Source organism: Vicia villosa, linkage group LG7 (genome assembly GCF_029867415.1).
Source record: "Vicia villosa cultivar HV-30 ecotype Madison, WI linkage group LG7, Vvil1.0, whole genome shotgun sequence".
Lineage (NCBI taxonomy): Eukaryota > Viridiplantae > Streptophyta > Magnoliopsida > Fabales > Fabaceae > Vicia > Vicia villosa.
The window spans coordinates 33,277,796-33,300,323 of record NC_081186.1 but is presented as its reverse complement, the minus strand read 5'-3'; the positions used below and the strand labels follow the sequence as shown (position 1 = coordinate 33,300,323).

Here is a 22,528-nt window from a genome sequence, read left to right as displayed (position 1 = left end):
CAGATTCCTGACAGTGTGGAGATGTGGACTCATCCATTCCTTTGTGGTTCTTTTTCACAAAAACCTTCCCTTTCCAAATCCCGTTTCCTAATTCAAATTTGTTTTCCTGAAGTGACTCATTATTCTGTGGCATTTAAATTAGATCATCACTATCATCGTTTTCAGGAATTTCATTGTTTTCTACATGAGAAAATGTAGGTACAGATTCGCAAGGATCGTTACTCATAACAGGAGTAGGATTAGATAAAGAATCATGGCCATTTTCTATTGGTGCAGAAATATAAGTCTCAAAACTTTGTGATACAGGCAAAGATAAATTATTTAAAAAATTCATATTCTCAATTTGAAACAAGTCTTCCTTTATATCCCCCCTTGATGAGTGTCATCAAAAAAAGGTTTATTTTCAAAGAATGTAACATCCATAGTGACAAACATTTTTTGGGTTTTTGGATCAAAACATTTATATCCTTTTTGGGTTGGGGAGTATCCAACAAAAACACACTTTATAGCACGTGGTTCAAGTTTTCCAACATTTTTATGTTCATGAACAAAAGCTGTGCAACCAAAGATTTTTAATGTCAGATCAGTTAAAACACGAGAACTAGAAAAACATTCTTTGAAAGTATTAATCGGAGTTTGAAAATTAAGAATTTTGGAGGGCATTCTATTAATTAAATATGCAGCTGTTAAAACGGCTTCGCCCCACAAATATTTTGGTACTTTATTTGTGAAAAGTAAAGCTCTAGCAACCTCCAATAAATGTCTATTTTTCCTTTCGGCAACTCCATTTTGTTGAGGAGTATTAGGACATGAACTTTGATATACAATCCCATTTTTTAGAAAAAAATCATCCAGGATAGTGTTAAAATATTCTTTGCCATTATCACTTCTATAGACTTGGATATTTGTTTGAAATTGATTCTGCACCATTGTAAAAAAATGTGATTGTGGCAACCTGCCTAAAAATTAGAGCCGCCACCCTTTATTTAAAGGAAAAAGGGTAAAACTTTAAAATTAAAGAAAAATTAAGATTTTGGGTAAGTAGGTTAATTAGGCAAAGGGAAGGTGTTAGGCACCCTTTGCCTCCCTTGTACTCAAGGGGACCCATTTAGCCTTTAGGTTTTTATAACAAAGGTTGTTATAATTGTCAACTAATAGATTTTTAAAAAAGGTAGACCTTTGGCCAAAGGGCAAAACCTTAAAGGTTTTGATAGAGCCATTGTCAGATCGAGACAACAATGACTATAGGCCAAAGACCATGTATGGCAAAGAAGGAAAAACCTCAAAGGTTTTGATAAGGCCATTAAAGGAAAAACCTCAAAGGTTTTGATAAGGTCATTGTCAGATCGAGACGACAATGACCATGGCTAAACCAAAATACGTGTATAGTATATAAAAATACAGCCTCAATGCATCATTGGCCAAAAACCTTTAAAAGATAAAATAAAAAAAAACATTAAAATTCAATAGAAGCCTCAGATGTTCATCATTGGCCAAAACAAAGATTTTTAAAAGGGGGCCTCATATTAAATCATTGGCCAAAAGTTTTAAAAAGGTTTTAATTAAGGGAGGCCTCATAGATTAATCATCGGCCAAAAATGTTTGAGTTTGTGATTGAGTTTGAATGATTTGAAATTGTGTTTGAGTGGTTTGAAAATTACGTTTGAAAGGAGAAAGGGTTTGTCGGCTCTTGTCAGTTAACCGACAATGGCGGATTAGGGATGTTCAAGACAAACCCTAAGACAAACCCTCAAAGGGAGAAGAGAAAAAGCGTAGAAGACAAGTACGTGAAATTGGAAAAAAAACCCTGAATAGGATTGTCAAAGGTCCTATTTATAATGTTAGAAATTAGGTTAAAAAATTCCAAAAGGGAAATAACCCAATAAAAAAGCCCAAAAAACTATCTTGGTCATCAAGATTACGAACCTGGACATGATTGTGTCCAAGTACAAAGGGTTTAAGAAAAAAGCCAAAAAAAATAACAAAAGTGCACCAAGCAAGATTCGAACCCGTAACCTTTTGTTTGCAAGCCTTGATTCCTTACCAATTGTGCTATCTTATTTATTTGAAATAAAAAGCAATTGAAAGTGTATGAAGCATAGGCAAATATTTTCTATTTATTAAAATATGAATAGTTTAAGAGTAAACTATTATACTTTTAATAATTATAAAATCCAAAATATTGTAAATAAACCAGGAAATTTTATAAAACCCAAGTTTAAAAACAATTTTGAATTTTGAAATTGGGCCTTATATTTTATGAATAATAAGCCCAATTAAATACACCCCTTTATTTAATGTATACCCCCACCTTTAATTGAAAAAATGGTTTATAAAAGAATGGGTTTAACAATAGAGATGTTAAACCCCATGACCCTTATTTTAATACCCCTGATGACGTAGATTTGATAGGGCAAATTTTTGGGTATGACAGCTGCCCCTGTTCAATCTTCTTAAACCTGAAGAGTCAGATAGGCACGTCTACCTATCGTGATCTAAAGGTAGAAGATGATTGAACATTGAAATGCCCTAAAATTTGCATGCGCTTGGGAAGAAATTTCGTGGGAGATGGGCTTAAAGATGCCATCCAAGGTAAATACCCCTTCTTTTAGAATGTGAAGCAGATGCTCTTTTTTTTTGGAAGGAACCACATGTTTTGGTTGTAGCATGGCCTGAAAAGGCAACCTTAATTTTATGCAATGTTATGATGCATGTGATGTATGATGCAGTGAGCTTCTCAAAATAAATGAGGTCTATGTATGAATATGCATTATGTATGAATGAGGTATGCAATTGAATGAGGCATGATTGTTAGTTATGTTAGTTGAAGTATGTTAGTAACTTTGGAAAAGAAAAATACAACCCTTGCTTGTTATTGATGAAGTTTTGGAGAAGATCACTGCCGAGGGACTAACGTGATAAACTCAATTGAGGAACCCCTTGTTGTAAAACCCTTTGTATTTTCGAAGAAGATCACTGCATAGGGACTAACGTGATAAACCCGATTGAAGAACCCTTTGTAAAAATCCTTTGTAAAACCCTTTGTAATTTGTGAAACCCCACTTACTATAGTTCTAGTAAGTTCTCGTAGTTTGTGTAACCCAAAAAAATCACTTGCTATAGTTCTAGCAAGTTCACCTGCACCAATAGGATCACTTGTCCTGGTTCGGACAAATTTACCTGCACCAATAGGATCCCTTGCCCTGGTTCGGACAAGTTCACCTGCACCAATAGGAGTCATTTGCCATGGTTCGGAAAAATTTACCTGCACCAATGGGATCCCTTGCCCTGGTTCGGACAAGTTCACCTGCACCAATAGAAGTCACTTGCCCTGGTTCGGACAAGTTTACCTGCACCAACAGGATCCTTTGCCCTGGTTCGGACAAGTTCACCTGCACCAATAGGAATTATTTGCTATAGTTCTAGCAAACTTACCTGCATGAAAAAGATTCACTTGCTTGGAGACTCACGACTCGAGGGTCGGAGAAAATAGCATGCTAAAGATTCACGACTCGAGGGTCGGAAAGGAAACGATATGTTTAGAAACTCACGACTCGAGGGTCGAACATTCACGACTCGAGGGTCGGAAAACAAACCAATCACCACACGAGGGTTGGAAACTCACGACTCGAGGGTCGGAAAACAAACCAATCACAACACGAGGGTTGGAAACTCACGACTCGAGGGTCGGAAAATGGGCTTGTGAATGCGCTAGATGATATGTATATGCTAATGCGTATGTATATGTTTTGAGTGAAATGAACAGCAAGGTTGCTATCATCGGTAAGGTTACCGGGATACATCAATCAGGTGATTGGGGATAAACAAACAGTAAGGTTACCGTCATCGGTAAGGTTACCGGGATACGTCAATCAGGTGATGGGAAATATACAAACAATAAGGTTACTGTCATCGGTAAGGTTACCGGGATACGTAAATCAGGTGATTGGAAATAAACAAACAATAAGGTTACTGTCATCGGTAAGGTTACCGGGATACGTCAATCAGGTGATTGTAAATAAACCAACAGGAAGGTTATTGTCATCGGTAAGGTTACCGAGAAGCATGTGGACAATGTGGTTTAGCACCAGAGTAATGACTTGGATGTTTTGATGTATGGGATAATGCTTATGCTCATGCATATGTTGATTGATGTAACGAGTGGAATGAAATAATGTCTTCTATAAGACTACCTGAAAAGGTTTCCGGAATGGATATGAACATTTGTCTTAAAGAAGACTACTTGAAAAGGTTCTTAGAAAGGATAAAATTTGTCTTAAAGACTACCTAAAAAGGCTCTTAGAAAAGGATAAGGAATGTCTTAAAGAAGACTACCTGAAGAGGTTCCTGGAAAGGATGACGAATGTCTTAGAAAAGACTACCTAGAAAGGTTCTTAGAAAATGAATGTCTTAAAGAAGACTACCTGAAGAGGTTCCTAGAGAGGATGATGAATGTCTTAGAAAAGACTACCTAGAAAGGCTCTTAGAAAAAGAATGTCTTAAAGAAGACTACCTGAAGAGATTCCTAGAAAGGATGATGAATGTCTTAGAAAAGGCTACCTAGAAAGGATCTTAGAAAAAGAAAGTCTTAAAGAAGACTACCTGGAGAGGTTCCTAGAAAGGATGACAATTCGTCTTAAGGAAGACTACCTAAAAAGGTTCCTAGAAAGGATCGTAAGATTTGTCTTAAAGAAGACTACCTAAAAAGGTGTGGTGTAATGTATCAACCGATGTATGTAATGCATGACTTATATGTATTTGCATGATGCTCCAATGATAGGTTGTTGATAACCAAAGCGTATATAGCTCGCTGGAGTTGTAGGTTTGTTTGATAAGGTGGGGTGTGATACTAGCGCGACTTCCCAATCCCTGTTTTTTTGAATTTTGAAGATCGTAGTTAGGAGGAAGATATGTTCGAGGTTGTAAAGTATGAGAACGCCTTTTCCTTATGCTGTGCGCCTTACCCCAGTTTGGCTTTTTGAAATACTCCACGCCTTTAACGCTTTGAGGTTCTCCACGCCTTTAACCCTTTGAGTTGTTTACCTTATGGATTTGATATCCAATGCCCTAATGCTTAGTGGAAAAGATGCTTATGATCTCCAAGCCATGAAGGAAGTGCCCCGAGAAATAACCTTGTCATATGCTTCGGCGTTTAGGTCGAAGGGTGTGCCCTTGATCTCCCGGATATGGAGGGCTATCCATAGTGGTCTATCCTTTTGAATTTGAATTCTTCCCATGTTTGACATGCCCCTGTTTGTTATTGCTTCGAGATGTGACCCAAGTCGATTGAACCTTTAGGATGAATGCCCCTAGTTAATAGGATCCTTGATCGCATGCCCCTGTAATCCTTGAAATTTTGCCCCTGTTTAGGAGAACCCTCTGGACGTGGTTACCCCATTCAAGAGTCTTTTGTTAGAAATGATCGCCTTTGGTTAAACCAATTTCGAGATTTCCTTGATGCTAAGTGTATATTCGTAGATGACGTTGTACCCTTCGAGAGGTAACTCTCATGCGATGCGTATGCAAGTTTTGAAATCGAAGTCCGTTATGAATTAGGACTGAATGATTAGAAATGAATGTTTGAAGAAGCGTAGTGATTAGAAATAGTTTTAACAAACCTAGGAGTCAGTATAACAAAATCCTGCTTAGTATGCTTTTGTAGTTAACCTCGCCGCAATTAGGACTTTTGAATGTTGTAACTTGGCCTGGTTAATGGTTTTAAGAAACAATGGATATAAGGCTCAAAATTTATTTAGCCCACCCCTTTCTCCTTGATGTTCTCCCAATCCTAAAATTCGCCTAATCCAATGAATGTGCTTTGTTTGCAAGAGAGTCGTTTGATGTTGAGCAGAAGCCTTGGTAGAGATTCAAGCACTGATGAAAAATGTTGTAGAGATCCAAGCATTTCATGATTTAGCAGTCACAAGTTTATCCTTTGTATTTCACCTTTTTTTTTATCCCTTATTTTTGCATGAACCAATTCCTTCGAGTTTGATCCATCGGGATGCCCTAATTTTTGCCTAAGTCATTTTGTTTTCCATTTTGACTTAGCGGGCGCTTTTCTCTTTTTTTTTTTTGTTTTGAATACTCCTTTGGAAATATTGATCCTTGGGTTTTGAATGTTGTGACTGCCATGTTGATTTTGATTTGTAAGCTTCGACTTTGATATGTCCTCGATCTTGAATGATGCATTAAAGAAGTAGATGTTGGGAATATTATCTCCATTGCTTCCTCAATCTTGGATGAACGCGAGAAAGAAGATGTGCTTGAACCTTTATGCTTGAATCCTTTGCTTTTACCCCTGCTTGGATTGACTGATTCTCTTGACAACCAAAACACATTATTGAATTAATCGAAATCTACCCTGCCCCTGGTTGAAATAAAGGTTTATTTGAAAAGTAGAAACAAACTCCAACTCCTGGCTTGAGGGGGTGACGAGGGATTAACATCCTTATATCTCCACTGTTTAGGGATCGAAACAATGCATGTTCATCGTCGGCTCGGTCTTACCTCGAAAGCATACGTTTAGCAAGATTTAATTATTTGTATTCGTCATTCTCCCTTAAGTTTGTTAGTAATCCTAAATTTGAAATCGAAAGTAGAATAGAGGTATGCGAGTGGAAAGTCGTAGTAGTGAGCGAATGAAGCGAATGAATTGATTCCAAAACCTGCATGGTCATCCCATTAGAATTGCTAATTTGAAGGTACAACTTTTATCCTGAGTAACACTTAGCGATCGTAAGGGTTGAAATTTTGAGCATGACAAAACCTATTGATCCTAGGGACAATCTCCTTCGTAAGTCCGTTGACCTTGTTTTACTCCTTAGTTCATGGACTTGTAAAAGTAAAGGGTAACCTTGAATTCTCTTTGGGCACGTCAAACTTGTCGGGAATAAATTGTTAGCGGTGGGTTTTCGTCGTATCGAAACTTCATGAGTTTCCTTTGACTGAACCTCTTTTGCTTTTTCTAAGGATAGTATCACACCGTTTGCAACCTTCGGAATTTGTAGATTGATGAAGAAAACCTATGACCCTTTTGTCCCATATGTCGCCTTCCCTCCATCGTAAATATGCATTTTTGTTCAGGGTATTGCCCTAGTTGGACTAATCCTTGCACCCAGGTTATCGTAGAGTGTCCTTGTAAGTTTGATATGTTCTAAGATAAACCCCTTAATGACTAGATACCTCTTGAGTGTATCTATGAGGGAACTTCTTTGTTGAACTAATCCTTGCTCGGTGATAACCTTTGTTGTATTCACAATCCTGTTACGAAAAGGCATGGACATGTGGCTGGCATGGTGAAAGGCATCTTTTTTTCCTTAGTAAGACCAAGATCATTCTCAATAATTTATCCTCCTTTCTCCATAATTTATGATCCTTTTGCTTTTTCTTCGCGAGTCTCGAGAGATCGGCTAGCACGGTAAGTGTGGATGCGGGCGAAGATAGAAATGCAAATGTAAATGTATGAAAATGAAAATGCATGTGTATGCGAGAGACTCCGTGTATTATAATTCCTTGTATGCAATGCAGACGTGTGACGTATAATCCTAGGGATAGCCTTAGGGGAGACATTAGACCCTAGTGAAATCCTTGCAAGCTAGATGTTATGACACGCCGATGGAAATCCCTTAGATTAGGGAGTATGCAGAAGGTAGCGGCTGGTGACCGTTCAAGACAGTCACCAAATCTCATGGCCATCGAGAGGTCGTTCGACGTGTACCAGTGAAGTTGTCCCTTGTGGGAAGGTTCTCTGTGCGGAACACAACCTATCTAAGGACGATATCGGACGAAGTGAAATCCCTACAGGCTAGGGATGAAAGATGTATAGATGGAAATCCAAAACCCTACAAGTTAGGGGGTGCGCGGGAGCAAGCACGGGTTGACCGTTCAAGACAGTTACCAGCTCTCATGGCCATCGTGAAGCCAATCAACGTGCATTAATGAGGATGTCCTTCATGGGAAGGACAAAGTCATTATAAAAACACATGAACATAAAAGAAAATCTCTACAGGCTAGGGAGCGCATAGGAGCAAGCACGGGGTGACCGTTCGAGACAGTCACCAAATCTCATGGCCATCTGGAGGCCAATTGACGTATGCTAACGAAGATGTCCTTCGTACGAAGGATGCGTTTTTAGAAATAGAATCCCTACAGGCTAGGGAATGCGTAGATGTAAGCATAGGGTGACCGTTCGAGACAATCACTAAGTCTCATGGCCATCGAGAGGCCAATCAACGTGCGTAAACGAAGATGTCCTTTGTGGGAAGGACACGTAGTTGTAAAAATACAAAGATATAAAAAGAAAATCCCTACAGGCTAGGGAGTGCGTAGATGCAGGCGCGGGGTGACCGTTCAAGACAGTCACTAGATCTCATGGCTTTTGGGAAGCCAATCGACGTGCATAAACGGAAATGTCCTTCGTGGGAAGGACGTCACATTATAAATAGAACCCCTACAGGCTAGGGAACGCGTAGATGTAAGCACGGGGTGACCGTTCAAGACAGGCACTAGATCTCATGGCTATCGGGAAGCCAATCAACGTGCATAAACGGAAATGTCCTTCGTGGGAAGGACGTCACCATGTAAATAGAATCCCTACGGGCTAGGGAACACATATGAAGACCTGCAAAACTAAAACGCAAATATCCGCAGTATATAAATTGTAAACACATAATAAGCGCCTAAGCACAAATGCCCTAAGTTTATAGGTTCGGCATGATGGCTTAGGGGGTCTACCCTTCCCATTGGTATGTTCTAACGAGGGTCTCATGGGATCGTTCGTAGCTGCCGAGACTTTTTGTCTCTTTTGGATTTTAGAACAACTCATTTATCCATGAGATTCGAATTTTAGGGGTAGGTTCCCAGAGAGATCAGCTAAATACCAAGTCTTGCCCTCAACAAAGTCAAGCCTCGTATCAGACATTTCCGGATATCTAACCCACTCTGGGTGGAATTATCAATAAGACTCGTAGGCGATGCAAGTCCCCTCTGGTCTTAATGATAATTCCCAAACTTTGGTTTAACAACAATATATAATTACCCCAAATAAAATAATACAGTGTTAACATGAAGCCAAATATATAATATATAAAAAGGTAAAACAAAGTATTATTCTGCCAAATAATTATATTTATATATATATATATATATATATATATATATATATATATATATATATATATATATATATATATATATATATATATATATATATATATATATATATAATCCTAAAACCTTAACCTAAAAAAGAGATAGCCCTAAACCTTAAGTGTTTCTTGATTGAGTCTTGATAAAGAATCTTGATCTTTATCAAAAATTAATTCGCTCGAGGCGAAGAAATTTGACTTAATTCATCTACCACATTTTTAGTGATAGTGTTTGATTATTGCTTAAGCATAAACCAATTCGCGTGAATTTTAATATGTTTTGAATAATTGATTGGTACGACATCGAGAGTCGACCAATTCGATGACGTGATGAGATTGGCACTCACCCATGATATTATTTGTGGAGGGTTAAATTTTTTTTTATTTAATTAAAATAAAGAAAATAATTTACGAATACAATATTATTTCTTCAAAATAATACATAAAATAATTAACAAATATGTTCATCTTAAGATTATGTTGGTAGGCAATTGAATTATAAAAAAATGTTTAGTTTAATTAAAATGATTGTCTTAGTTTTAGTAGAATTAATATATCGAAAATAACCTAATGAAAAAACGCTACTGTATGTTAGTTTTTTTTTTTTAAAAACCTAAATATTAACTATTTTAAACCAAACACTAGACCAAATATAAACAGTAAATGGATATCTACAAAATTAAAAGAAGTATTTGAATGCGCAACTGGGCCAAGTTAAAATTTGTCCTTAAGTCCAAACCAATACAAAACTATAATTTAGAATTATAACTAAAAAACAAATTTAAAAGAAATAATAACAACACAAATGGGCAGCGCCCCCCACTTGTCCCTCTTTCCATTTTTTTTCCTTCTACTTTTAATATAATAAAGTAGAATAGATATGAAATCCTATCATTAATCCTCTAATCACCAATTTGAGGGTGATAATCGGGGACACAACGGTAATTGCATCTACTTTAATAATTTAATTAAAAATATATATTCCTTAATCATTGCATAACTTTTCAATTGTCCAATTTCTTTTCCATAATTAATATTAACGTGATGCTTTTGTAGATAGTTGTGCAAATCTGCATGGAATACAGCAAAACCCTCTGCACGCTTTTTCTCTTTGGTTGCTCAAGAAAACTTCAAATTTCTATCATCATTCTATATATATTATGGCTTTTGATTTCAAGCTCCAAACCCTACATTTGGCTTATCTTCCTCTCCTGTTTCCGCCCATCAATATTAGGTTTATCTTTTTCACGTAGATTCTGCGATACATCCTCCATGTCACACTGTTAGTTGTTGTTCTAAACGACTTTTGTTTTAACCTTTCTATTTTTCGATTTCTGCAGAATATGAGTCGAAAATTTGGCTGCATAAAAGACATCAGCGACAAGAAGGAAACATGGAGATTGGCTGTTCGAATTATTGATCTATGGAGCGTTGTTAACAGTAAGGGTGCTGAACATCTGGAGATGGTTATCATGGATGATGCGGTATAAATAATTCATTTTGCTTTAATCTTTCATTTTTTCATTATTAACAATATTTTTCTGGGATTAACCATGTTTTACATTTGTTGTTAGGGTGATCGAATTCAAGTTTTGATTCGGGCTGATCATACAGATAAGTGGAAATCAAGAATTCAAGAGAATATGACTTGCATAATCAACAACGGTACTGTATTTGATAACGATTTTCAGTGGAAGCTGTGAGACCATTCGAAAAAATTCGTGTTCCTTGGTGGTACGACCATGAAACAAACGGATGTCCAAAATATTCCTCCTCTGAAGTATTATTTCAAATATTTTTCCGAAATTAATGCAGGCAAATGTCATCTTAACAGACTTGAAGGTAGAAAAAAGTATTAAGCACGCTTTATTTCTTATAAGGATCCATTTACTTATAACATTTTTTATATTTGATCTCTTTTGCAGATATTATAGGTGTTGTACATGAGATAAACAATATGCAATCAAACACTCCAGGAAAGAAGACATTTGTGGCCCTCAGTCTGAAAGATTTGAGGTATATTTTTTCCCCTTAATCTTCTTTCAGTATTTAGTTATCGATAATTATGATTCAATGTAAAATTTTCTTAACTGAATTTTTGGTTTAACATCTCAGTGGTGACATTATTAACTGCACATTATGGGAGAGCTATGGTTCTATGTTTTTGGATTATTATAATGACCCAAATAACATGGGTGCTATTGTCATCATACTAACCCATGAAATGATCAAGGATTCCCAGGGTTTGTTTTTTTTTTCTGTTGTTTCCCTTATCACGTTTTTTCAACAATGTTGTAAACTTTTTTTTCCTTCAATCAGTATCCAATGCATGGAGTGGTTCTAAGCTGCTAATCAACGAAGACATCCCGGAGATTTCTGAGTTTTTGTCAAAGTATTAACATTAGGCAGTATTTCAATTCAATTAGTTTTTTATGTTGATTCCAGTTTATAACATGGATTTATTATAATATTCCCAGGTTGCCTGCAAATGAGCAATCCCAAAAGCCTTCGCAATCTGCCAAATCTATGTCTCTTTGGTCTGGTGGATCTCAGTTTACAACACTTGAAAAATTTGTTCATAAGGCAAAGTGCATTCCTTTGAGTCAATTCTGCAAAATCAAACAAGTATAACTCAGAAATTCGTAAATGTCTATTCAAGTTATTACCAATTATCTATATGTATTTGTAATGTTTTTATTTTTATTTTTAGGACATGTTATGTGTGACTGTTGGAACTACCACGAAATATTATGTATCCAAGCATGGTTGGTTTTACTATGGTTGCACAAAGTGCTCTGTGAAGGCTTCTGATTTGAACAATCCATACAAGTGTATCTGTGGCGAAAATGTTCACAAACCCATACCAAGGTTGTTTGTTTTAATATTTTCTATTTATGACATTTTAACCCTTTTTGTCTAAGATCACTCAATTTTATTATATGTATTTATGTAATAGGTACAAAGTTGATATATATGTTTATGACGGTGAATCAAAGTTCCGATTTGTATTTTGGGATGCCGACTGTGAGCAGATTATAGGACAGTCTGCTGATAGCATGCATAAATCAATGTTAGAGGTATGTTAATAATTTAGTTTCTTTGTATAATAGAATAATATATGGTTTCTAACATACTTTTTCAACTTTATAATGGTGAAGATGATTCCATGGTTTATCCTGACGAGCTTGACATGTTATTGGAAAAGAAAATGGCTTTGAGAGCTAAAGTACAACCAACCTTTGGGCAAGCATCTGTTTGGAAGCTGTCTTATGATGAAGAATTTGTCAGTCAAATTGAAAAGGATTATATTGCTGATGAGGTTTTTCAGTTTATAGTAATCCGCTTGAATATCTTAAATTAATTGGAATCCAATTGTATTAATAATATCCTATTGTATAACACAGGCTCATAGTCTTCCTCCCATGCAAAATGCTGTTGCTGATCATGTTGATACTTCCATGGTATGTTATTTGTTATTTTGCAATGTTCTCCTGCAAAACATGTATTTTATTCCATATTTACTAAATCTGTTTACTACATTTGAAGGAGTCCTTATCTGCATTTGGAGAAAATGATCCTGACAAGAGTTTGGCCAATACCCCTTCAAAGAGTGTTCCTCATGCTGTTGATGTTGAAGAATCGGATTGTCAGATTTTAGGACTTACACAATATTCAGGAACCAAACCACCCAAAAAAGTGAAGATTGAACCAAATGCTTGAAGACTTCATCAACTTTTTTATTTTATGCATCCTATATCTTATTTGCTGGAACTTATAATCCTATGGTTTATGTTTTGTTGTTGTTAAGTTTATGGGATGTATTGTTTATTTTACTTAGTCTGTTGGTACTGTTTTTTGTACCAACAAACTTTTCACTTTTGGACAACATACATTTTTTGTATTCAAGCATTCTATTTAATTTCAATTTCGAGATTGTCATGGAATTATTTAGTTCTATTTTAATCAATATCTTATTCTGAATTTATTGTTATGACAGGAGAGCTATTTGAAGATGATTGATGTCTTTGAATGATACCTTGGGGCTTTTTAGGGTTTCCCAAAGGTGATCCCTGATTTTAGTCCTTGATAGGCTCAAAAACCCTAGTCTGGTGACCTGAGTAAATCTGTACTCAGAGGACTGGGTGTCTAATCAATCATAGGTGAAAAAAAATGAAGCTCTTGAGTCCTATGATTATGTTAGAGACTAATCCTTCTACTGATTGATCCTTTGCCTGAGTTTTCTTGTCTTTGAACATCCTCGATTAAATGCCAGATGAAGAAGTGACTGCTCTGGGTACTTGCTTTGACCTGATGAAAATCCTGAAGATATGCCATCTCAGGGGGGTCAAAAATTAGGGTATGACAGATGCCCCTATTTAAGTTTCTTTTATCTGGAGGGAGAGAGATTGATATCTCGATCTCTCCTGTGTGAAAGAAACTTAAATATCAAAGAATGCCCGAATTTTGATAAAACCCTTGCATGACTTGATCCCGTTGTCGCACTTGGCGGGGGATGAGGAGACAAACTCCTGTAGGAATACGTCATGTGGATTCTGGTGAATGGATGGCAGTGTAGAATGCTCAATCCATCTTCTTTAACTAAGTGTTGACACTTAGAAAAAGGTAAACAACCTCCCCCTTGTTTCGGATGTCCATATCTCGAAACTGGTCTCAATCGTGTTTTTGGACAATATCTCAGATAAAGAGAAATTCTCCAAAGATTTGTTTCCTCATCAAACTTCTCATCATCACTTGGAGATGAGATACCATTTGATGGTAAATAAAGAAACTTCAAAGGTTTGTTTCCTCATCAAACTTCTTACCAGCACTTGGAGGTAAGATACCATTTGACGGTAAATAAAGAAACTTCAAAGGTTTGTTTCCTCATCAAACTTCTTACCAGCACTTGGAGGTAAGATACCATTTGATGGTAAATAAAGAAACTTCAAGGGTTTGTTTCCTCATCAAACTTCTTACCAGCACTTGGAGGTAAGATACCATTTGACGGTAAATAAAGAAACTTCAAAGGTTTGTTTCCCCATCAAACTTCTTACCAGCACTTGGAGGTAAGATACCATTTGATGGTAAATAAAGAAACTTCACCATCTTTCCTTTTGACTTGACGTCTTTGAAAGAATGTCATATGGCCTCATGATCTTTTGAGGGGCTAATGACTTTGCTTGAAAGCGGACGAACTGTTTTCGGGGTGAAAACCTACATTCACCGACTTATGCCAGGGAATCAACAAACTGTTTTCCTAAGAGGAAAAACTGCCATTTGTCGACTCATGCCGGGGAATTAACAAACTGTTTTTCTTAAGAGGAAAACTGCCATTTGTCGACTCTGAGGGGAATTAACAAACTGTTTTCCTAGGAGGAAAACTACCACTTATCAATTATGTCGGGGAATCCATACTTCTTGGAGAAGAGAACCGCTCATCGACCCTGTGGGGAATTCCAAAAATGCGAAATAGACTATCTCATCTGAAGAAGACTGTCGAGCGTCGCTCTGCAGGAGATTCTTAGTTGGGGAATTCCAAAAGTGAACAAACTATCTCTTTGAGGGAGACTACCATTTGTTGACTTGCTTGGGGAATTTAGGTGTATGAACCTTCTTCATGAAGAAGAAAACCCTTTCACAACTTTGCAGGGGAATCTTGAGTATATGCTTTAATGACTCGGGCATTCACATGATCAAAGCCTGACTCGACTATGCAGTTATAATCTATGCATGAATATTATGACAAATATAAAATGTAAAGTGAAAGTGAATAGAATTGTCGCAGATGTAAAATCCTATGATACGACTTGAATCTTGTTGATCAGAAGATGTCCTCTTCTTGTAGTTCGAACTCTGTCGGGAATACCTGGTTATCAGTTGTCCGTTGTCCGAAGTGAGTGATATGAATTGAAGTGAAGATCCGTCATCGGGAGATGTTCGCAAAGCGACCTCATGGGGAAATCTTGGTTCCCGGAGTCTCAACCGTTCTCGGAGCAACTGTTTGCATTCTTCCTATTGTTTGTAAACCTTAGAAAGAAAATTTCACCTCTATTTTTTGCAAGTAAATTCATTTTATTTTATGAAAACATTTGTTTCAAGAAAATTACTGTTTAAACTTAAAATGCATTTCAAGAAACTGAATAAGACTCGATTTGCAAAGAAAGGCACAGGGCTCAAATTATTATATATGGAATCGTAATCAGCCAAATGCTTGATTCCATGGAGTATTTACAAAGTTGGAAATTGGTAATTTTTTTTTGGGAAAAGGGCTACGATGAAACGTGACGACCGTTATCTTTCCCTTCCACTCTGAGTTGCGCTGTATTCGTGCTTCGTAGAAGATGACCTACTGCTGATGAATACTCCGCTATGGATTTTTGAAAGATCAAGTTTGTCCTGAACACAGTTACTTGCCATATATCCCTAACTTTTGCGTAAACTACCCCTTTCGGGTTTTAAGTCTACCGGGATTGATTATTTATTTTTTATGTCTCTAACTTTTGCCTGAATCGCCCTTTCGGGTTTTCGATTCACCGAGACGCTCTTTTTTGCCTAAGTCGCTCTTTGCGAGTTTTCAACTTAGCGAGCTGTTCTTTTAACTATTTAGGCGAAGTATTTCTTGACTGCGTCGACGTTCACAGGACGGGTGAATTCTTCTCCATCCATAGTCGTGAGTATTAAGGCTCCTCCTGAGAAAGCTCTTTTGACCACGTAGGGGCCGTCATAATTGGGAGTCCATTTCTCTCTCGAATCTGTGAGAAAAGATTGAATCTTTTTGAGTACAAGGTCACCTTCTTTGATTGTGCGAGGTCGAACCTTTTTGTCGAAAGCTTTCTTCATTCTTTGTTGATATAGCTGACCGCGGCATAAAGCTGTCATGCGCTTTTCTTCGATCAAGTTCAATTCATCGAATCTTCTTTGACACCACTCGGCTTCTGTTAATTTTGCCTCCATCAAGACTCTCATCGATGGAATCTCAACCTCTATAGGTAGGACTGCTTCCATGCCATATACAAGGGAGAAAGGAGTTGCTCCAGTCGAAGTACGTACTGATGTACGGTAACCATGAAGAGCATACGGGAGCATTTCGTGCCAATCTTTGTAAGTGATGACCATCTTCTGAACGATTTTCTTGATGTTTTTGTTAGCTGCTTCTACAGCTCCATTCATCTTTGGTCTGTAAGGAGATGAGTTGTGATGTTCAATCTTGAATTCTTCACAAAGTTCCTTCATCATTTTGTTATTCAAATTTGACCCATTGTCAGTGATTATCTTGCTAGGAATGTCGTAGTGACAGATGATGTGATTCTTGATAAACCTGACGACAACTTGTCTTGTAACGTTTGCATATGAAGCTGCTTCAACCCATTTGGTGAAATAGTCTATAGCTACCAAGATGAAGCGATGTCCGTTGGACGCTTTTGGCCCGATCATTCCAATCATGTCGATTCCCCACATGGAGAAAGGGCAAGGGGAAGAGAGTATGTTGAGAAGAGATGGTGGCACATGAATTCTATCGGCGTAGATCTGACATTTGTGACACCTCTTTGCGTACTGGTAGCAATCTGACTCCATCGTCAACCAATAATATCCTGCTCTCAGTATTTTCCTTGTCATGGTATGTCCATTGGTGTGAGTACCAAAGGAACCTTCATGTATTTCTCTCATGAGTACTTCTGCTTCTTTTCTGTCAACGCATCTGAGCAAAACCATGTCGAAGTTTCTCTTGTACAGAACATCTTCATTCAGGAAGAATCTACAAGCTAACCTTCTCAAAGTCTTTCTATCTTTCTTTGACGCCCCAAGAGGGTACTCTTGCTTTTGAAGAAAGTTCTTGATGTCGTGATACCACGGTTTGTCGTCAATGATTGCTTCTACTGTGAAAACATGAGCGGGCCTATCCAGGCGCATAACATCGATCCGAGGAATGTCATTCCAATGATTTATCCTAATCATGGAAGAGAGTGTGGCTAATGCATCAGCCAAGTTGTTTTCTTCACGAGGAATGTGATGAAAATCTATCCTGTCGAAGAATGGTAACAATCTTCTCGCGTAGTCTTTGTAAGGAATTAGCCCTGGTTGGCGTGTTTCCCATTCTCCTTTGATTTGATTGATGACCAAAGCAGAATCTCCGTATACATCCAAGTGTTTGATTCTTAGATCCACGGCTTCTTCGAGACCCATGATGCAAGCTTCATATTCGGCCTCATTGTTTGTGCATTTGAAAGTTAATCTGGCAGTAAATGGAATATGGGTACCCTGAGGTGTTACAATGATTGCCCAAATTCCTCGTCCATAAGCATTGACAGCTCCGTCAAAGATTAAGCCCCACTGGGATCCTATCTCAGGTCCTTCGTCTGGTAGTGGCTCGTCGCAATCTTTCATCTTGAGGTACATGACGTCCTCGTCCGGAAAGTCAAAATTGGTTGATTCATGACCATTGAGTGGGTGGTGAGCCAGGTGCTCAGCTAGAATGCTTCCTTTCACGGCTTTCTGTGCGTGATACTCAATGTCATATTCTGATAACAACATCTGCCAACTGGCAATTCTCCCAGTTAAGGCAGGCTTCTCAAAGATGTACTTGATTGGATCCATATGAGAGATCAAACAAGTAGTATGTCGAATCATGTACTGGCGGAGATGCTTGGCAGCCCAGGCCAAAGCACAACACGTCTTCTCGAGCATGGAGTAGCGGGATTCGCAGTCAGTGAATTTCTTGCTTAGGTAGTAAATGGCATGCTCTTTTCTCTTTGTCTCGTCTTGCTGTCCAAGGACACAACCCATGGAGTCTTCTAAGACGGTTAAGTACATTATCAAAGGTCTTCCTTCCACTGGAGGAGACAGGATGGGTGGTTCGAGCAGATATTCTTTAATGCTGTCGAACGCTTTCTGACAATCGTCTTTCCAGACGCAACTTTGATTTTTCCGTAGAAGTTTGAAAATAGGAGCACAAGTTGCAGTCATGAGATATATGAATCTCGAGATGTAATTCAGACGTCCAAGAAATCCTCTAACTTGTTTCTCGGTTCTGGGTGAAGGCATTTCTTGAATTGCCTTGACTTTGTCTGGATCTACTTCAATTCCTCGTTTGCTGACAATGAAACCAAGGAGTTTTCCTGAGTAGACACCAAAGGTACACTTGTTGGGGTTCAGGCGAAGCTGAAACTTCCGTAAGCGTCGAAATAACTTTGTCATATTTTGTATGTGATCTTCTTCATTTTCTGATTTGGCAATCATGTCGTCCACATAGACTTCCACTTCTTTATGCATCATGTCGTGGAAAAGCATAGTCATGGCTCTTTGATAAGTTGCCCCTGCGTTCTTTAGTCCAAAAGGCATAACACGATAGCACAACGTGCCCCAGGGGGTGATGAAAGCTGTTTTCTCCATGTCTTCAGGTGCCATTTTGATTTGGTTGTATCCTGAAAATCCATCCATGAATGAGAAAACTTTGGATTTTGTTGTACTGTCTACCAACATATCAATATGTGGTAAAGGAAAATCATCCTTAGGGCTAGCTTTGTTCAAATCTCTGTAGTCGACGCACATGTGGACTTTTCCGTCTTTCTTAGGAACGGGAACAATGTTAGCTAACCACTGAGGGTATTCTGAACTGACGAGGAAACCTGCGTTGATCTGCTTTTGAACTTCCTCTTTGATTTTCATGGCCATCTCCGGATGAGTTCTTCTTAATTTTTGCTTGACCGGAGGGCATTCTGCTTTTAATGGTAAGTGATGCTCCACTATACTGGTATCCAACCCTGGCATATCTTGATAAGACCAAGCGAAGACATCTGAGAATTCTTTGAGCAGTTGTATCAAACTCTCTCTGATCTCTGAACTGAGCGAAGCTCCAATCTTAACCTCTTTTCTGTTTCCATCGGAACCAAGGTTAATGATCTCCAGAGGCTCATTGTATGGCTGAATGGCCTCTTCCTTTTGTTGAAGTAATCGTGAAATTTCCTTTGATATTTCTTCGTCTTCTTCTTCCTCTGCCTCGAATACAAGAAACCCAAAGCTTGGAGAAGTCATACGGTCGCACGTTTCAACGGGGTATTTTATGATTAATCTGCATATGTGTGATAAGTTTTATTTAGACAACGAGGGAAGACTCGGTGTATGCAGTTAATGAAATTTTTTGATGTTTTTTAAGGGTGTTTTTTAGGATTACCAATTTCCGAAAAAAGAAAAGGGAAAACTAAACGAAGGAACAGAATGACATTTTTATTTATTGACAGTCATTTCTTGAAACAAAGACCCTATAAAACAAAACTCTATTACTTTGGGTGAAGCAAAGAGGGACATTTTCCTAAGAAATAGTAAAATGCAAAGCCCTATGAAACATCTCTTCACCCTGGGCTATGGTGAGAGGACAAAATAACGGTGAAAGTTCCTACTTAGGAGTATGAACAACAGTTGAAACTTCAACAGCTGTCCAATAGTGGCGAACCCCATTGTGCACTAAGTAATCTGGAACCTTAGGCTTAAGCTGGCCTGTGGTAGGTCTTGATTTACCAACCACTATCTTTGCAACACTCAGACGATCTTCTTCTACTTCAGCAGACTGAGCGGTGTGAGCATACCCATTTCCAAGTGGAGTATGTCGAACTTTCTTTTGAGGAAACTTCCAATCTTCTGAATGGAGAGACTCGTTGTCGGAGACACTTTCGAGATCATCCTCTTCTGTATTTTGGTCTTGCTCTTCTCCCAAGATGGCATTGACTAGATATGTGAACTCTAGGTCCGTAGCCTCGGAAGGTGACTTGGGGATATAATCCTCAATGATGATTTCACCAGTCGATGATGATGAATAGCAAGGGTTATACATCTCTTTTGGCTGAGAGAGGTACTCAAAATCACTATTCCATCCAGTTGGAACAATATCTTCAAGAGAGATTCTTGAACTTTCAGGAGCGGAGTATTTCACTATGTAGTCGAATTTCCCGCTTGGTTCTCCTAATGTATCCCAGGTTTCTTCGGGGATAGGAGGAACTTCTTCTGATGAACCATGACTTCTGGTGGTGAAGCTGTTAGTAACTTCATCACTGCTTGGTTGAGTCTTATTTTCAGATCCCTTAGTCGGATAACAGCAAGGTGATTCAGACTCTGATAGGGATATGTATCCTGCTTTGTTAAGATAGGATAGCCATTCCTCTTCATCGGTGTTTTCCGTACCGATGGTATTGACTGTTTGTTGAACAGGTTGAAGAAAACCTCCGCTGCGGAAAGTTTCTTGAATTGGAAGAACTACCTCAATTCCTGGAATAGTCTTTGATGATGTTGGAAAGAATCCAACTCCTGTTCTGTTCTTGTTGTTGGTAGGAATATTAATGTGCCCCCAACCACTGGTAGTGCCATCCTTTATAACTTGGATTGCATCTCTGTAGGAAGAGATAGACGCTGCTTTCTCCTTTCCTTTTTCCTTATCCAGGGAAAGTGCTTGGAATTTAGTTCCAACAACTTCTTTTGGTTCTATGTCGGAGAATGATGACAGGTTGCTGACGATTAGAGCTCGTTCTCCACATACGGTTACCAATTTGTCATTCCTTATGAACTTCAGTTTCTGATGAAGTGTTGAAGTAATTGCCCCAGCCTCATGAATCCATGGGCGACCTAGCAAACAACTGTATTGTGCTGGAATATCCATAACTTGGAAAGTGATTTTGAACGTCTGAGGTCCAATAGTTATGGGAAGATCCACTTCTCCGAAAACTGACTTCCTTGATCCATCAAATGCTTTGACGATGACATGACTTTTTCTTAGAGGGTAATCTTCGAAAGATAATCTTGACAATGTTGATTTCGGCATGACATTGAGAGAGGATCCATTGTCTATTAGGACTCCTGTGAGTACATCACCCATGCAGCCAACTGAGATGTGAAGTGGAAGATTGTGGTCCACTCCTTCTTCAGGAAGATCTTCGTCACAGAAACTAAGGTTAGTTCCGGCGGAGATGTTGGCAACAATGTTGTTGAATTGGCTTATCGTGACGCTAGGTTCTACAAAAGCTTGTTCCAAAATTTTCTGTAGAGCTTCCCTATGAGCTTCAGAACTCAATAGCAGGGAAAGGACAGAAATCCTAGACGGAGTATGTAGTAATTGATCTACAATGTTGTATTCACTCCTCTAGATTAACTTCAAGATCTCATCATTTTCTTTCGCTTGAACAGCATTGGTCGGATGATTGTCTTACCTATGTGGTACTTCCTCCGAAGGCTTTTCCACACTTTTTGTTGCTCTGTTGAAGACTCGTCCACTTCTGGTGACTCGACTAACATCAGCAATGTTGACAACAGACGGTAATGGTATTTCCTTACCATTTTCAATGTATGTAGCATTGCACTTGTATGGTATAGCCTTGCTAGACTCATACGGTACAGGACCTGGTAAGTAGATGACTAACGGAGCAATTGCTGTCTTCCTGCTGTCATACTTAACTTGCATTGGTTCAACTTGATTAATTTGAGGAGATACGGTAAAGACTTCGTCATCTTCTCTGTTGGCAAGAACAGTAATGGTATTGTCATCCATCAGCTTTTGAATGTCGTTGCGAACACGCAAACATCCTTGTGAATTTCTTCGACAAATTCTGCATCTACTGTAAGCGTGGAAATCTGTTCCAAAGTAGGCAAGTCCATTTAAAGTTTTATGGAACCTGACTACCGATCCTTCAAGATCTTCAACTTTGTAGATTTTGTATTCTCCTGGACATCCTTGAACCATGTTGATGTCATGTTCAGTCCTGACTCGGATATGTTGAATCCATCGTAAGTCCATTTGTTCTTGTAATGCAGCTTGAACTACGGCACATCCTTGATTATTCTTTGGACAAATATCGCATGTGAAGTAGTTGTGAGGTGGTACATGGCCGTACCCAGCTTGTTTAGCGTGCATCTTGACAAGATTTTCCCCTATCTGAAGAATGTCGTAGATTTGAATGACGTTAGGGTGTTGATCTATCAGACTTACTGAAGCTTCTTTATGCTGCGGCAAAGGATTTGCTTGGACGTTTGGACTAGTATCTTTGAAGGATAGCATTCCGCTCTTCACTAATCGTTGGACGTCAATCTTGAAAGGGAAACAGTTCTCAATATTGTGACCTGGTGCCCCCTGATGATAGGGACAAGATTGGTCAGCCTTATACCATGGTGAGGAACTGTTTGTAGGATTTGGAGGACTTCTTGTTTGAATGAGTCCTTTTTCCAGTAATGTTGGAAACAATTCCGCATACGGCATTGGTATGGGATCAAAGGCAGGATACCTTGGAGCCCGATTGTTGTAATTTGGAGGTCGAACCTGCTGCTGAGGTTGTTGCGACCTTTGTTGAATTTGTTGTTGCGGGACCTGAGGTTGATAAGCTGGCGCTGAGTTAACAACC

At 38.4% G+C, this 22,528-nt stretch overlaps 2 protein-coding genes and 1 long non-coding RNA gene across 3 annotated transcripts; all 3 read left to right on the top strand.

Annotated features, from left to right (window-relative positions):
* The first annotated feature begins 10,492 nt into the window (after positions 1-10,492).
* On the top strand, positions 10,493-11,184 carry LOC131618843 (uncharacterized). The gene is made up of 3 exons (XM_058890001.1): positions 10,493-10,633; positions 10,724-10,814; positions 11,075-11,184. The coding sequence occupies exons 1-3, from the start codon at positions 10,493-10,495 to the stop codon at positions 11,182-11,184; spliced, it is 342 nt and encodes a 113-aa protein (XP_058745984.1).
* A 282-nt stretch (positions 11,185-11,466) lies between these two features.
* Positions 11,467-11,952, top strand: LOC131618443 (uncharacterized). The gene is made up of 3 exons (XR_009288849.1): positions 11,467-11,541; positions 11,627-11,774; positions 11,860-11,952. It is a non-coding gene; the product is annotated as an uncharacterized LOC131618443 (long non-coding RNA).
* A 356-nt stretch (positions 11,953-12,308) lies between these two features.
* LOC131617097 (uncharacterized) lies at positions 12,309-12,960 on the top strand. Its single transcript, XM_058888480.1, has 3 exons — positions 12,309-12,468; positions 12,554-12,610; positions 12,696-12,960. Exons 1-3 carry the CDS (start codon positions 12,316-12,318, stop codon positions 12,867-12,869), a joined length of 384 nt encoding a protein of 127 aa, XP_058744463.1. The 5' UTR covers positions 12,309-12,315; the 3' UTR covers positions 12,870-12,960.
* Positions 12,961-22,528: the final 9,568 nt, after the last annotated feature.

Excerpts from the sequence above, each read along its gene's own strand:
- LOC131618843 (XM_058890001.1), top strand. The coding sequence starts at position 10,493 with ATGAGTCGAAAATTTGGCTGCATAAAAGACATCAGCGACAAGAAGGAA. Across the intron at positions 10,634-10,723 it reads TGGTTATCATGGATGATGCG|GGTGATCGAATTCAAGTTTT; the intron begins GTATAAATAATT and ends ATTTGTTGTTAG. Across the intron at positions 10,815-11,074 it reads GACTTGCATAATCAACAACG|ATATTATAGGTGTTGTACAT; the intron begins GTACTGTATTTG and ends TCTCTTTTGCAG.
- LOC131617097 (XM_058888480.1), top strand. The coding sequence starts at position 12,316 with ATGGTTTATCCTGACGAGCTTGACATGTTATTGGAAAAGAAAATGGCT. Across the intron at positions 12,469-12,553 it reads AGGATTATATTGCTGATGAG|GCTCATAGTCTTCCTCCCAT; the intron begins GTTTTTCAGTTT and ends TGTATAACACAG. Across the intron at positions 12,611-12,695 it reads ATCATGTTGATACTTCCATG|GAGTCCTTATCTGCATTTGG; the intron begins GTATGTTATTTG and ends CTACATTTGAAG.